Genomic DNA, 12,491 nt, shown 5'->3' on the forward strand with positions numbered 1-12,491 from the left:
AATCCCATACACACGTATACATTCAGTAACTGTCAATCCTGTACACACATGTATACATTCAGTAATGGTCAGTCCTGTACACACATGTATACATTCAGTAGTGGACAGTCCTGTACACACATGTATACATTCAGTAGTGGACAGTCCTGTACACACATGTATACATTCAGTAGTGGACAGTCCTGTACACACATGTATACATTCAGTAGTGGACAGTCCTGTACACACATGTATACATTCAGTAGTGCTCAGTCCTGTACACACATGTATACATTCAGTAGTGGACAGTCCTGTACACACCTGTATACATTCAGTAGTGGACAGTCCTGTACACACATGTATACATTCAGTAACGCTCAGTTCTGTGCTGTAATCTGATTGGTTTCTTTGCTCTTTCTTTGTAGGAAGTTTATCGGATTCCAAAGAAAACCCAAGTGGAGAAGGAGAACAGTAAGTGATTTGTCTTTCATTAACCCCCCACAATGTGACCACAACTACCACACCCCTCACCACAACCAATACCACCTACAGTCCGGAGAAGACCTGAGGTGATTGATACAGGAATTTGGGGGTGGTGACCAGAAGTCATCACCTCTCGGGGGGGGGGTCATTTCTTATGTTCAATAGTGAGAATAAGCACTACACATTGCTGAGAAAGCTGATCCTCCTGCCTGTACTGCTGCACTCTCACCAACAGAGGGCAGTCATGTACAGATGTAGCCGAGATGGATGGGACAGATAGCATAAAGCAATGGAGTTTTTGTATCTCTGTGTGATCACTGTGTGCACATCCTTGGGCTTGGTTTACACCTATCCATAACATAGCAGTGCGTTATCGCAAATGTGCTCATAGAAGCGACTTTTAGACTATGTATGTGCACATTCAAATGCAAACATGACAGCCTCCAATTCTTCTGCGGTACCAATATATATGACAGAAATTTGTGTGTGATCCTTGCCTAAGAATGCACGTATAAAGATGGCACACCGCTGTATCGTTGTACTACTGATCTCTTGTTCCGTTACTGTGTGCACATTCTTATTACTGATATCGTGCTGCCACTGTGTGCAAATCCTTATTACTGATCTCATGTACCGCCACTGTGTGCAAATCCTTATTACTGATCTCATGTACCGCCATGGTGTGCACAGCCTTATTACCGATCCTGCATACCGCCACTGTGTGCACATCCTTATTTTAGATCTTACATGCCGTCGCTTTGTGCACATCATTCTCACCCCCACTGTCTTCTCTTTTTTTTCCCCATTTCCACAGATGACCGCTGGAGAGACTCCTCGGGTGGAGGTTACCAGACCCCAACCAGCAAGACTCCAGGCCGAGAGAGGGACTCTGAGCGACAGAGCCAGAAGAAGCGCAAGAAATCTCCATCTCCACCGTCCTTCTATGAGCGCAGCGCAAAGAGGGGAGAGGACAGGTAAGGGGGTCTGCAGGGCTCATTACAGGAGTGTATACTGCTAGAAGAGGGGAGAGGACAGGTAAGGGGGTCTGCAGGGCTCCGCAGAGGATTGTGTACTGCCAGAAGGGGGGGTCCAGGTAACTCTGGGTCTGGTTTCACGCTGTGTTTTTCAGTCTGTTTTACTGTGTTTAAAGAGCGCCTGTCATGAAGTACACCGACCCGATCGATCCATTCTGCAGCCGGACATTCGGGTATCCCTGAATAGGACCCTGCTGGGTCAGTACTGTGCTCGACCACCTTCTGAGTGACCGACCCAGTGTGGTCCTGTCTATGCATACCTGAACTTCCAGGCAGGTGAAAATTATACGCCGATTGGGTCAGCGTATTTCATGACAGGTACACTTCAGTTTTAACATACAGAATAACACGGTAAACCACGTTTTTGTGTACGGGGGAAAAAATGAATCCGTTTTTTCATATAATTTGAGTCAATGGGAAACTGATTCTGCAGTATGGCCTACAACAGCATCCGTTCTTACCATCCATTTCTGGGTGTGAGCCCAGCCTAAGGGGAACCTGTCTTATCTTACCGACTTACTGTTACATCAAGGTGATCACTTCTGCGCCCGCACATCACCACACCCACACTCTTACCACATCTACAGTATGCATCCATACTCACATCCAGAGCTGCGTAAGGGGCTTATACTCTGCTCACATCCAGAGATGTGTAAGGTGCTTATCCTCTGCTCACATCCAGAGCTGCGTAAGGGGCTTATCCTCTGCTCACATCCAGAGCTGCATAGGGGCTTATCCTCTGCTCACATCCAGAGCTGCATAAGGGCTTATCCTCTGCTCACTTCCAGAGCTGCATAGGGGCTTATCCTCTGCTCACATCCAAAGCCGTTTAGGGGCTTATACTCTGCTCACATCCAGAGCCACATAGGGGCTTATACTCTGCTCATATCCAGAGCTGCATAGGGGCTTATACTCTTCTCACATCCAGAGCTGCATAGTGTCTTTGTACTCTAATCACATCCAGAGCCGCATAGGGGCTTATACTCTGCTCACATCCAGAGCTGCATAGTGTCTTTGTACTCTACTCACATCCAGAGCCGCATAGGGGCTTATACTCTGCTCACATCCAGAGCTGCATAGTGTCTTTGTACTCTACTCACATCCAGAGTTGCCTGCACAGTTTTGATGGTTTCCAGTGGTGGTTATGGGATATATTCTGTAGTGCTTTGTGAGAGATGACATTTCTGTTACCTCCCACAATGCATCAGTACACAGTACATGATGGTCACCTGTCAGGCATACATACCAAACTCCAGCCATCACATATGAGAGTGCAGCTCTGGCTGTGAGTGGAGTACAGGCCATGGTGTTGCCTAGCAGGGTTATGATGTGTCTGGTTTCCTCGCAGGTACGACACTCCGGCCTCCTCTAAGAAGAAGGGTCGCCTACAGGACCGCAACAAGCTGTCCACGGAGGAGCGCCGGAAGCTATTTGAGCAGGAGGTGGCGCAGAGGGAGGCGCAAAAGCAACAGCAGCAGATGCAGAACATCGGCATCACCTCCCCCCTCCCCTACGATACCATGGCCTTCGGTACCCAGCTCCCCCCATCCTTCATAACATACCCTCAAGGATACCCTATCCAGTCTTTCGTAGACCCCACAAACCCTAATGCCGGCAAAGTCCTGTTGCCCACACCCCCTCCTCTGGAGTCTGTGAACTCTCCCAACAGCTATGACCCCTCTCAAGGCATGGTGGTCAATCCAGCAATGCTCACCCCTCAGCCGGTCCCTGTGGTGCAGCATGTGGCGGCCCCAATGGATGTCCCCGCACAGCAGTATGTAGCCCAGCCGGAGCCAATGGTTCCTCCAGACTCCAATGTGACTGTGATGTCGGTGCCAGCCCCTGGCTCTGTACCCACTCAAACATATGGGGTGTGGGACCCCAACCAGCAAGCAGTGGCAGTGCCGCAGCACCAGACGCAACCTCAGTATTCAGCAGCCCCTGCCCAGCCTGCAATCTACTACCCAGGACAGGCCTGCCCAGCTGTGTACGGAGTGCCAGCCCCCTACCCGCAGACGGCACAGCCCATGGTGCAGGTAGGTGCCTAGTTATACATTGTTATGCCTCGATATATTGACACATTTTACCTGCACTGATACATTGTAACAAACAATCAGCCGTGAGAAATAATGGCCGAATGTTCCAGACTGATGCATCATACCTGCTCTGATACATTGTAACGAAGAATCTGCGTATGTTCCATACTGACGCATTATACCTGCTCTGATACATTGTAACGAAGAATCTGCGTATGTTCCATACTGACGCATTATACCTGCTCTGATACATTGTAACGAAGAATCTGCGTATGTTCCATACTGACGCATTATACCTGCTCTGATACATTGTAACGAAGAATCTGCGTATGTTCCATACTGACGCATTATACCTGCTCTGATACATTGTAACAAACAGTACAGGAGGGAGATTTGTGCTGATCGGAGGATAAAACTGTAACAAATCCTCAGCTGTGTTCATGTCCGGTCAGTCTGACCCCTGACATCACATTGTAGACCCTGACATTGGGGTATTTACTGAGTTTCTCCTCTTTCTGGTTGGTCGCAGTCTCGCCATGAATGTTAATTAATCCAAGCCCCCGCGCCTGTGGTTTGTTACAATGTGTCGCCCTCCTCGGATCCAGTCGTCAGGAATGTTTACTCAATATTTTTTATAAGATTCCGCTCCGGCTGTAATTTAAAAAAAAAAAGGCGTTCCTGTGCCAAATGTGCGAGCAATGAATTGTGCATATTGGGGTCATGTGCGGGTGGTCTCTGTGTGGTTCCCGGTGAATGATGAGCCGCTCTTGCTGTGTGGAAAGCTGGGTGACCGTCATATAACTTTGTATTTGCAGAGCTACACTCAGCCCGGATTACAGTACATGCCAGGTCAGCAGATCTACGCACCGCACCCACCAGGAGTGGTGGTTCAGCAGGCCCCTCCTGTGGCGGCCATTGTGGCACCCGGGCAGCCGCCAGCTCTGCAGCCGGTAAGTGATCGCCATAAGCCGCTGTGTGGTGATGCCCTCCTTGCGCCTTTCCCGCCATCACTGTTTCTCTGTCTTTTTTGTTTTTATAGCCTGAGATGGGAATGGCCCCCAACAGCATCATGGAGCTGCCGCCTCCTTCTCCACCCAAACCTAAAACCATCGTCCTTCCCCCGAACTGGAAGACGGCCCGGGACCCTGAGGGCAAAATCTATTATTACCATGTAATAACCAGGTAAGCCAGGGGTGCCAGGAGGCAGGTTGTAATACCACACACAACCTAAGGACAGGTGGGGTGCTGTTTTCTGTATACAGTTTCTATTCTGTACAGCTGCCATTGGCTTGCTGGGAATCTCAAAGTGTAAAAAAAAACCTGAGCTGTAAGAAGCATTACATCAAAACGTCTTCTGGTATACAGCTATTGTCTTTTCCATTTCTACTGGCTGTACACAATGCTACGCCGCTGTAATTCTCATCTCTGGATCTTGTGCTTTTCTAGACAGACACAGTGGGACCCACCGTCCTGGGACAGCCCCGGGGATGAAGGAGCGAGCATGGACCACGAGGCCGAGATGGACCTGGGAACGCCGACCTATGATGAGAATCCCATGAAGGTAAAGACTGGATACACAGTGATAGAACTGCTACCCCCAGTTGTATCACGGACAGGGGGGCAAAGGGGTCACCTGCTCCATCATATGAGGGGGGGTCACCTGCTCCAACATACCGGGGAGGCACCCACTCTTATCATGGGTGACACTATCGGTCTCACAGTTTTGGCATCTGCATTTCTAGAAATTAGAGGGAGTATTGAGGATGATGGGGATTGTAGTCCCTGTAACATCTTGCATTGCCAGGTGCATCTGTGTGTTACTGTGGGGTAGGTGTGCTCATGACCCGGATTCTGATGAAGCAGCCAGGGGGCAGTCGGACTCACAGTTCACTTTTATAGAGTGTTACCTACTCGCCCAAAAAATGTACTAAAAAAGTGCCAAACCGCGTGGCCTGATCCGCTGGTTGTACAGGAGAACATGATCCGGCCTGGCTCACACAGCGATCCTTCCGCTGACCTGACAAGCCAGAAATGTTCTCCTCCTGATGACCTGCCATGGAGACGCTGGAGTTGCTGGGTCTGATGTGTTCTTAGCAGCAGCTCCAAACATGAAAAGGGGGTAAGTCGTTAGTTCATCCCGCCATATCACACCACTGCATGCGGCTAATAGAAAAAAAAACACTGTCCTCGTGTTATCTGGGAAGGCTGGGTGGTAACCATGATGAGAGCCTTAAGAAAGATCAACCTCCTTTTCCAGCATCTGACAGATGTAGTGCTTCCTCCATTGGCAACAAAGTTCAGGAGAAGTTGCCGGTATAGCTGCCACCCAGCTGTCCTAGAGTCCTGAGCAGCAGGGAATCTGTGTCTGCCTGTTGGGATTGTAGGAAAGCTTGTGAGAATTGTAATAGTGTTTGTATTGTCAGTCACCCAGCTTTCCCAGAGAGGAATATAACAGATCTGACCAGAGAGGGTGGAGGCACTCAGAAGGTCTGCAGCCCCTTTAAGGGATGCTGTCTATATTTGTGGGCAGCTGGAGGTGCCAGGAGCTGTCGCTGTGTACACCTCATATATCAGGAGAATTATACAGGAAGCCGGAGACACAGCCTATAATCAGAGGAGGTGAGAGGCCGCGGCGGACACACGATCCTGCTGCCCGTGCCAGACTGTGAATCAGCTGCCGGCCTGCGGCCTCTGAGGTTGACACCGCTGCCTCAGCTGACGTCTGCATGAGCTGCCTCTGCCAAACTCCAGGGGGCGCAGTAATGCAGCTTATGATCATCTGTGTCCACACAGCAATATCAGCCGGGTGACCACCAGTCTGAACAAGAGGGAAACATCTGTAAGGGACACCGAAATCTGTGATAAGTTTTTTTTTTTTTTTTTTTGCTTTTGTTTTTTGTTTTTTACTTTTGTGACTGTGGGGCACACTGCCATCAGATGGACCTATTTTGAGGCTTGTCTCCTCTTCTTCTTCTCTTTCTCCTCCTCTGTCAGGTGTTGCTCCCCTGTCGGGTCTCCTTTCCTCCTCTGTCAGTTTTCCTCTCAGTCTCCTCTGTCAGGTCTTTTCCTCTGGCTGCCCTGTCTAGTCATCTCCTCCTCCTCCTACTTCTCTTTTAGGTCTCCTCTCCTCCTCTGTCAGGTCTCCTCTCCTCCTTCACCTCCTACTGTCAGGTCTTCTCCTCTCACTCCCCTGTCAGGTCTCCTCTCCTCCTTTCCTCTTCTCTCGGGCCTCCTTTCCTCCTCTTCTCTCGGGCCTCCTTTCCTCCTCTTCTCTCGGGCCTCCTTTCCTCCTCTTCTCTCGGGCCTCCTTTCCTCCTCTTCTCTCGGGCCTCCTTTCCTCCTCTTCTCTCGGGCCTCCTTTCCTCCTCTTCTCTCGGGCCTCCTTTCCTCCTCTTCTCTCGGGCCTCCTTTCCTCCTCTTCTCTCGGGCCTCCTTTTCTCCTCTTCTCTCGGGCCTCCTTTCCTCCTCTCTCAGGTCATCTCCTCTGTCCCATCCTCTGTTCTCTCCGGAGACATGAGTTGCAGCTTTACCTCCCTGTAGACTCCGGGGCGCGGCTGTTTTTTTTTTGTTTTTTTTTGTTCGAGCCCTCAGCTAATTATAAACATGTCTCTCACTTCTTGTGGCGAAACGCACAGAAGATTCCAGACCGGCGCTTAACAACCTTCACAATGCTGTAAAACACAAGTGGGGAATGTTCCCCTGGAGCTGTCACCGGCCACTTCCCCCCCATTAAAGCCCCTGACTGCAGTGAGGGCCCCCGCTCATTCATTCATTAAGACCCCCGTCATATTCATAAATGGGCACATTGAGTCGCCCCAGACTCGAGATCATTTATGAGCCCAGATACAACATGGAAACGTTTGTTACCGAGGGGCCGGGGCGGAATTGGCCGCTTGCCACCCGCATATTAAATCTATATATTCTTATAATAAGCACAATAAGCTGCAGAATATTACCCCTCCCCCACCCCCTGAAGTCGCTTTATGCCCCAGCTGTCTGACATGTGGGCATCCTGCGGAGCCACAAAAACGGCCCAGATATACAGTCAGGTCTACAATCCATACCGTCAATGGACAAAGGGCCGGCTTGTATCCTAGGTCATACAGGAAAGCTGGGTGAGCCACAGGGACAGTGCTTCTTATCAGGGAAAGCTGGGTGACTACAGTATGGCCACCATGATTGTTGCTGTTCCTGTTCTGCTCCTGAAAAGCATGGTGTTCACTGCCTTCCATACACGGCCATGCAGGATGCTGGGAAAGCTGAGTGATGCTTCACCATTATGGGGAGGATGGGCAGATTTGGGGAGGATGATGTGGGATATAAATGTTCACACTGTCCCTCCCCCACTACTGCTATTACAGTTAATTCACAGCCCCCTACATAGGTAGTGCCCATCACAAAGACCCCCAGGGGGTGACCCTCAGCTGTCTGTGCCCCTTCCCCCCCTTATATTCTGGAATGTTACAGCTTTCCACCTTGGAGATCCTCACTCTCCCATTGAGGTTAGGCCAAAAGCAGCTGAGACTGGAGATAGGACCCCCTGCCGTCTCCCCCAATAAATCATGGTAACACAGGGACGGCTGTGTACTTATTACAGGAGAAGACCTGCGGGGCCGGAATGTGGGTCCATGGGGAGGGGAGAGTGGACAAATGTAACAGGAGCGGGGGCTGCGCGCCCGACATTTCAAGGTCACTTATTTTACTACACCACAACCCATAATCCCCTGCTATATAGTGTTGGGAATCAGTGGGGTCAGAGACGCCCCCCACCCCCAATGTTCTTACTCACCACCTTTTTACCATTTTTCTTTTCTAGTCTTCCAAAAAAGCCAAAACGGCTGAAGCGGATACATCGAGCGAGCTGGCGAAGAAGAGCAAGGAGGTCTTCAGAAAGGAGGTAAGAATCACTGGGGGGGGGCAAGAGTCTGCATCCATTCATTGAGGCTTAGAGGAGCCCCGGCAGCCTGGATCCAACCATCCAGGCATAGAGGGGCTCCAAGAATCTGCATCCATCCAGTAACCGAGGGGCCCCAGGAGCCAGCATCCACCTCTTAAGGCTAGGACTGGACGATTAATGGAATTAATTCGCCCAGAATTTTAGAATCAATTAGATTTTTTGTGAAAATCGTAAATTTGATTTTCATTGTGGGCGGGATGGACGGCGTGGTACAGTGTGGGGCGGGCAGCATGGTACAGTATGGGGGGGGCGCACAGTACAGTGGCGGGCGGTCAGTCCCAAAAGAAGTGACGCGGGTGGCCTCCAGGAGCTACTGACCTGCCCCCTCAGTCACCACCAGTCTGCTCTAGTCACAGGGGGAGCAGATACACTGGGAAGCAATACAGTTGTTGTTTCAAACGTCATTGAAATAGTATCTGATGCTGCGAGAATAAAACTCTGTTTATTTAGCAAAAAATTTTAAAAATCAAGATTTTATTTTTTTCCATATCGCCCAGCCCTACTCAAGGCTTAGAGGGGGCCCCAAGAGTCTGCATCCATCCCTCCAGGCTTAGAGGGGCCCCAGGAGTCTGCATCCATTCCTCCAGGCTTAGAGGGGCCCCAGGAGTCTGCATCCATCCCTCCAGGCTTAGAGGGGCCCCAGGAGTCTGCATCCATCCCTCCAGGCTTAGAGGGGCCCCGGGAGTCTGCATCCATCCCTCCAGGGTTAGAGGGGCCCCGGGAGTCTGCATCCATCCCTCCAGGGTTAGAGGGGCCCCGGGAGTCTGCATCCATCCCTCCAGGGTTAGAGGGGCCCCGGGAGTCTGCATCCATCCCTCCAGGGTTAGAGGGGCCCCGGGAGTCTGCATCCATCCCTCCAGGGTTAGAGGGGCCCCGGGAGTCTGCATCCATCCCTCCAGGGTTAGAGGGGCCCCGGGAGTCTGCATCCATCCCTCCAGGGTTAGAGGGGCCCCAGGAGTCTGCATTCATTCCTCCAGGCTTAGAGGGGCCCCAAGAGTCTGCATCCATCCCTCCAGGCTTAGAGGGGCCCCAGGAGTCTGCATCCATCCCTCCAGGCTTAGAGGGGCCCCAGGAGTCTGCATCCATCCCTCCAGGCTTAGAGGGGCCCCAGGAGTCTGCATCCATCCCTCCAGGCTTAGAGGGGCCCCAGGAGTCTGCATCCATCCCTCCAGGCTTAGAGGGGCTGTCCAGTTGTTTGTTCTATAATAACAAGTTCAGCATCTTCTAGATTTTAGACTTTCTAACACCTCTGTTTGCTCTCAGTGAATGAAAACATCCATTTGCAGGATGAAAATCTGTCCTACTCACAAAGCTGATGAGTTATAAGACCCTTGTACACTGGTCTGACAGACCCCCGATAATGAGCACTGATCTCTAATAATGATCCTTCCCCCGAATCAGGCTGTATGATGTATGATCGCTGGGCGGTTCCTGCGGTCCTTTAGTGGACACCTATCTTTCCTCCCATGTGGCAGGATCCGCTTATATAACCCCAGCAATCTCATAGTCAGGTCCTGACATGAGCCGTGCGCAGAACTGCTGGGAGCCATAGACTTGCACTGTTTAGAGAGGCGATGTGCAGCCATTACCATCATTGTTGTCGTCTGCACAAGAGATCTCGTACTCCTCATGTCTTCTTGCCCATCTCCCTCTAGATGTCGCAGTTCATCGTGCAGTGTCTGAACCCGTACAGGAAGCCGGACTGTAAGATCGGCCGGATAAACAACACCGAGGACTTCAAGCACCTGGCGCGGAAGGTAGGGATCCACATAGCGGACACAGAGGCGACTGACTGGCTCTTTATAGAAGCGGGTTATATTTAAAGGGGAGCTCCACCATGTTGACTTACTGTTTATACACCGCATGTGCTGACCTATTGGTCTCAATTACAAAAATCAGATGTTGAGTAACACACATCCCAGGATCCTTTGCCTTGGTTACTTGCTTTTGCAGGGTTATTGTAGAATGATAATCCCCTGTAATATTTCCTGTACATTGTCCCGCTTGCTCTGGGGTTGGTATGGTAGCAGAAACAAACCAACCAACCCCTAGGACTTCCTGTCATGTGACTTTCATGAAATTAGACAGGACCTTCGCACAATCCCATAAATACCACCTTAAGAGTGGAAGTCACATGACAGGAAGACCCATGTATATCATCTCTTATTGCTACCATGGCAACCCCAGAGCAAGCACAATAGCCACATGACTGCGTGTCATTTGTGTCTGTGAATATGTAGAGACCCCCTTAAAGTTAGGATTAGACACAGGTTTAAAGGTTTTTGTGGATAGACTCTTTGCAAACTACTTTCATATCAGATAGGAGCCGGCTGCCTCCATATTAGCGTGAAGAGCGGACCTGTCCAGTTCTCTTTCTCAGTGTTAGTAGTTGTGGTAGGGGTGACCTTACTTATGGGGAGGGGGTTATATCCTATCCCTTTTTTTTTTTTTCCCCTGCCCCTTTATGGGTGGGGCTTATATCTGGGACAGACTAATATCCTCCCGTCTCCTCCCATCCACAGCTGACACACGGCGTCATGAACAAGGAGCTAAAATACTGTAAGAACCCCGAGGACCTCGACTGCAACGAAAACGTCAAACATAAAACCAAGGAGTACATCAAGAAGTACATGCAGAAATTTGGCTCCACCTACAAGCCCAAAGAGGATGTGGACTTTGAATAGCGTCCTCTGCAGGCTGAGCCTCAAACCACACCCCCCATGCTGAGGCCCCTCCCTTAACAGACTGAACAGCCCCCCCCTCCCCCTCCCCATTAAATCTGACAGCACATTTCACATGATGGATTCCCTCCCTCCCATCACTGGATCCTAGAAGAGGATGGAGCGTGAGCTTTGTGGACCTAGATATCTGAATTCCTCGGCCGGAGCCTTTTCTGAAGTGTACAGCGCAATAAATTGTGGCATTTTTTTTTTTTATTGTTTCTCCCGCCGTGGGCCTGTATTATATTTTATCATATCTGTGAATATAATGTTATATATTTTTGTTCCATAATCCAGGAACTACCAGAATGAGGACACGAGCGTAACCATCCGCCGCACTCCCTGTAAATACCCCCCCGCCCCCGCCATCGCTCATTGTCTCATCTAGAGGGATTTTCTTTTCTTTTTTTTTTTATAAATATTTTTCCCCTTTGTGCATTCACCGCTGTGTTATTTTTTTTGTTTTTCATTAGGCAGCATTGTGCATTACTGATGGATTTTTTATTGTACTGCCTATATCATTTTACGTCAAATTTTTACTGAATTTTTTATGTATAAAAGAAAAAAAAAAAAGAGAATAAAATACATTTGCCTACACGGAAATGAGCGATTGACTGCATGAATGACTGGAAGAAAAGATTTATTGTACATAGGAGCAGTATTCTAGTAGTTATATTCTTGTATATAGGAGCAGTATTATAGTAGTTATATTCTTGTATAAAAGAGCAGTATTATAGTAGTTATATTCCAGTATATAGGGAGCAGCATTATAGTAGTTATATTCCTGTATATAGGAGCAGTATTATAGTAGTTATATTCTTGTATATAGGGAGCAGTATTATAGTATTTATATTCTTGTATATAGGGAGCAGTATTATAGTAGTTATATTCTGGTTTATAGTAGCAGTATTATAGTAGTTATATTCTTGTATATAGGGGGCAGTATTATAGTAGTTATATTCTTGTATATAGGAGCAGTATTATAGTAGTTATATTCCTGTATATAGGAGCAGTATTATAGTAGTTATATTCTTGTATATAGGAGCAGTATTATAGTAGTTATATTCCTGTATATAGGAGCAGTATTATAGTAGTTATATTCTTGTATATAGGGAGCAGTATTATAGTAGTTATATTCCTGTATATAGGAGCAGTATTATAGTAGTTATATTCTTGTATATAGGGAGCAGTATTATAGTAGTTATATTCCTGTATATAGGAGCAATAATCCTGTATATAGGAGCAGTATTATCGTAGTTATATTCTTGAAAGGAAGGCAAGA

The 12,491-nt window shown here is 48.8% G+C and overlaps 1 protein-coding gene across 2 annotated transcripts in view; it reads left to right on the top strand.

Annotated features, from left to right (window-relative positions):
- SETD2 (SET domain containing 2, histone lysine methyltransferase) overlaps positions 1-11,812 on the top strand; it is a 37,026-nt gene extending 25,214 nt beyond the window's left edge. For both annotated transcript variants that reach the window (XM_069959177.1, XM_069959178.1), the window contains exons 14-22: positions 405-450; positions 1,277-1,436; positions 2,845-3,532; positions 4,348-4,482; positions 4,572-4,714; positions 4,979-5,093; positions 8,349-8,429; positions 10,145-10,246; positions 11,012-11,812. In XM_069959177.1, coding sequence (XP_069815278.1) covers positions 405-450; positions 1,277-1,436; positions 2,845-3,532; positions 4,348-4,482; positions 4,572-4,714; positions 4,979-5,093; positions 8,349-8,429; positions 10,145-10,246; positions 11,012-11,173 — 1,632 coding nt within the window. In that variant the 3' untranslated portion in view covers positions 11,174-11,812. The remainder of the gene's footprint in view (positions 1-404; positions 451-1,276; positions 1,437-2,844; positions 3,533-4,347; positions 4,483-4,571; positions 4,715-4,978; positions 5,094-8,348; positions 8,430-10,144; positions 10,247-11,011) is intronic.
- Positions 11,813-12,491: the final 679 nt, after the last annotated feature.

This window comes from Dendropsophus ebraccatus, chromosome 2 (assembly GCF_027789765.1).
Source record: "Dendropsophus ebraccatus isolate aDenEbr1 chromosome 2, aDenEbr1.pat, whole genome shotgun sequence".
Lineage (NCBI taxonomy): Eukaryota > Metazoa > Chordata > Amphibia > Anura > Hylidae > Dendropsophus > Dendropsophus ebraccatus.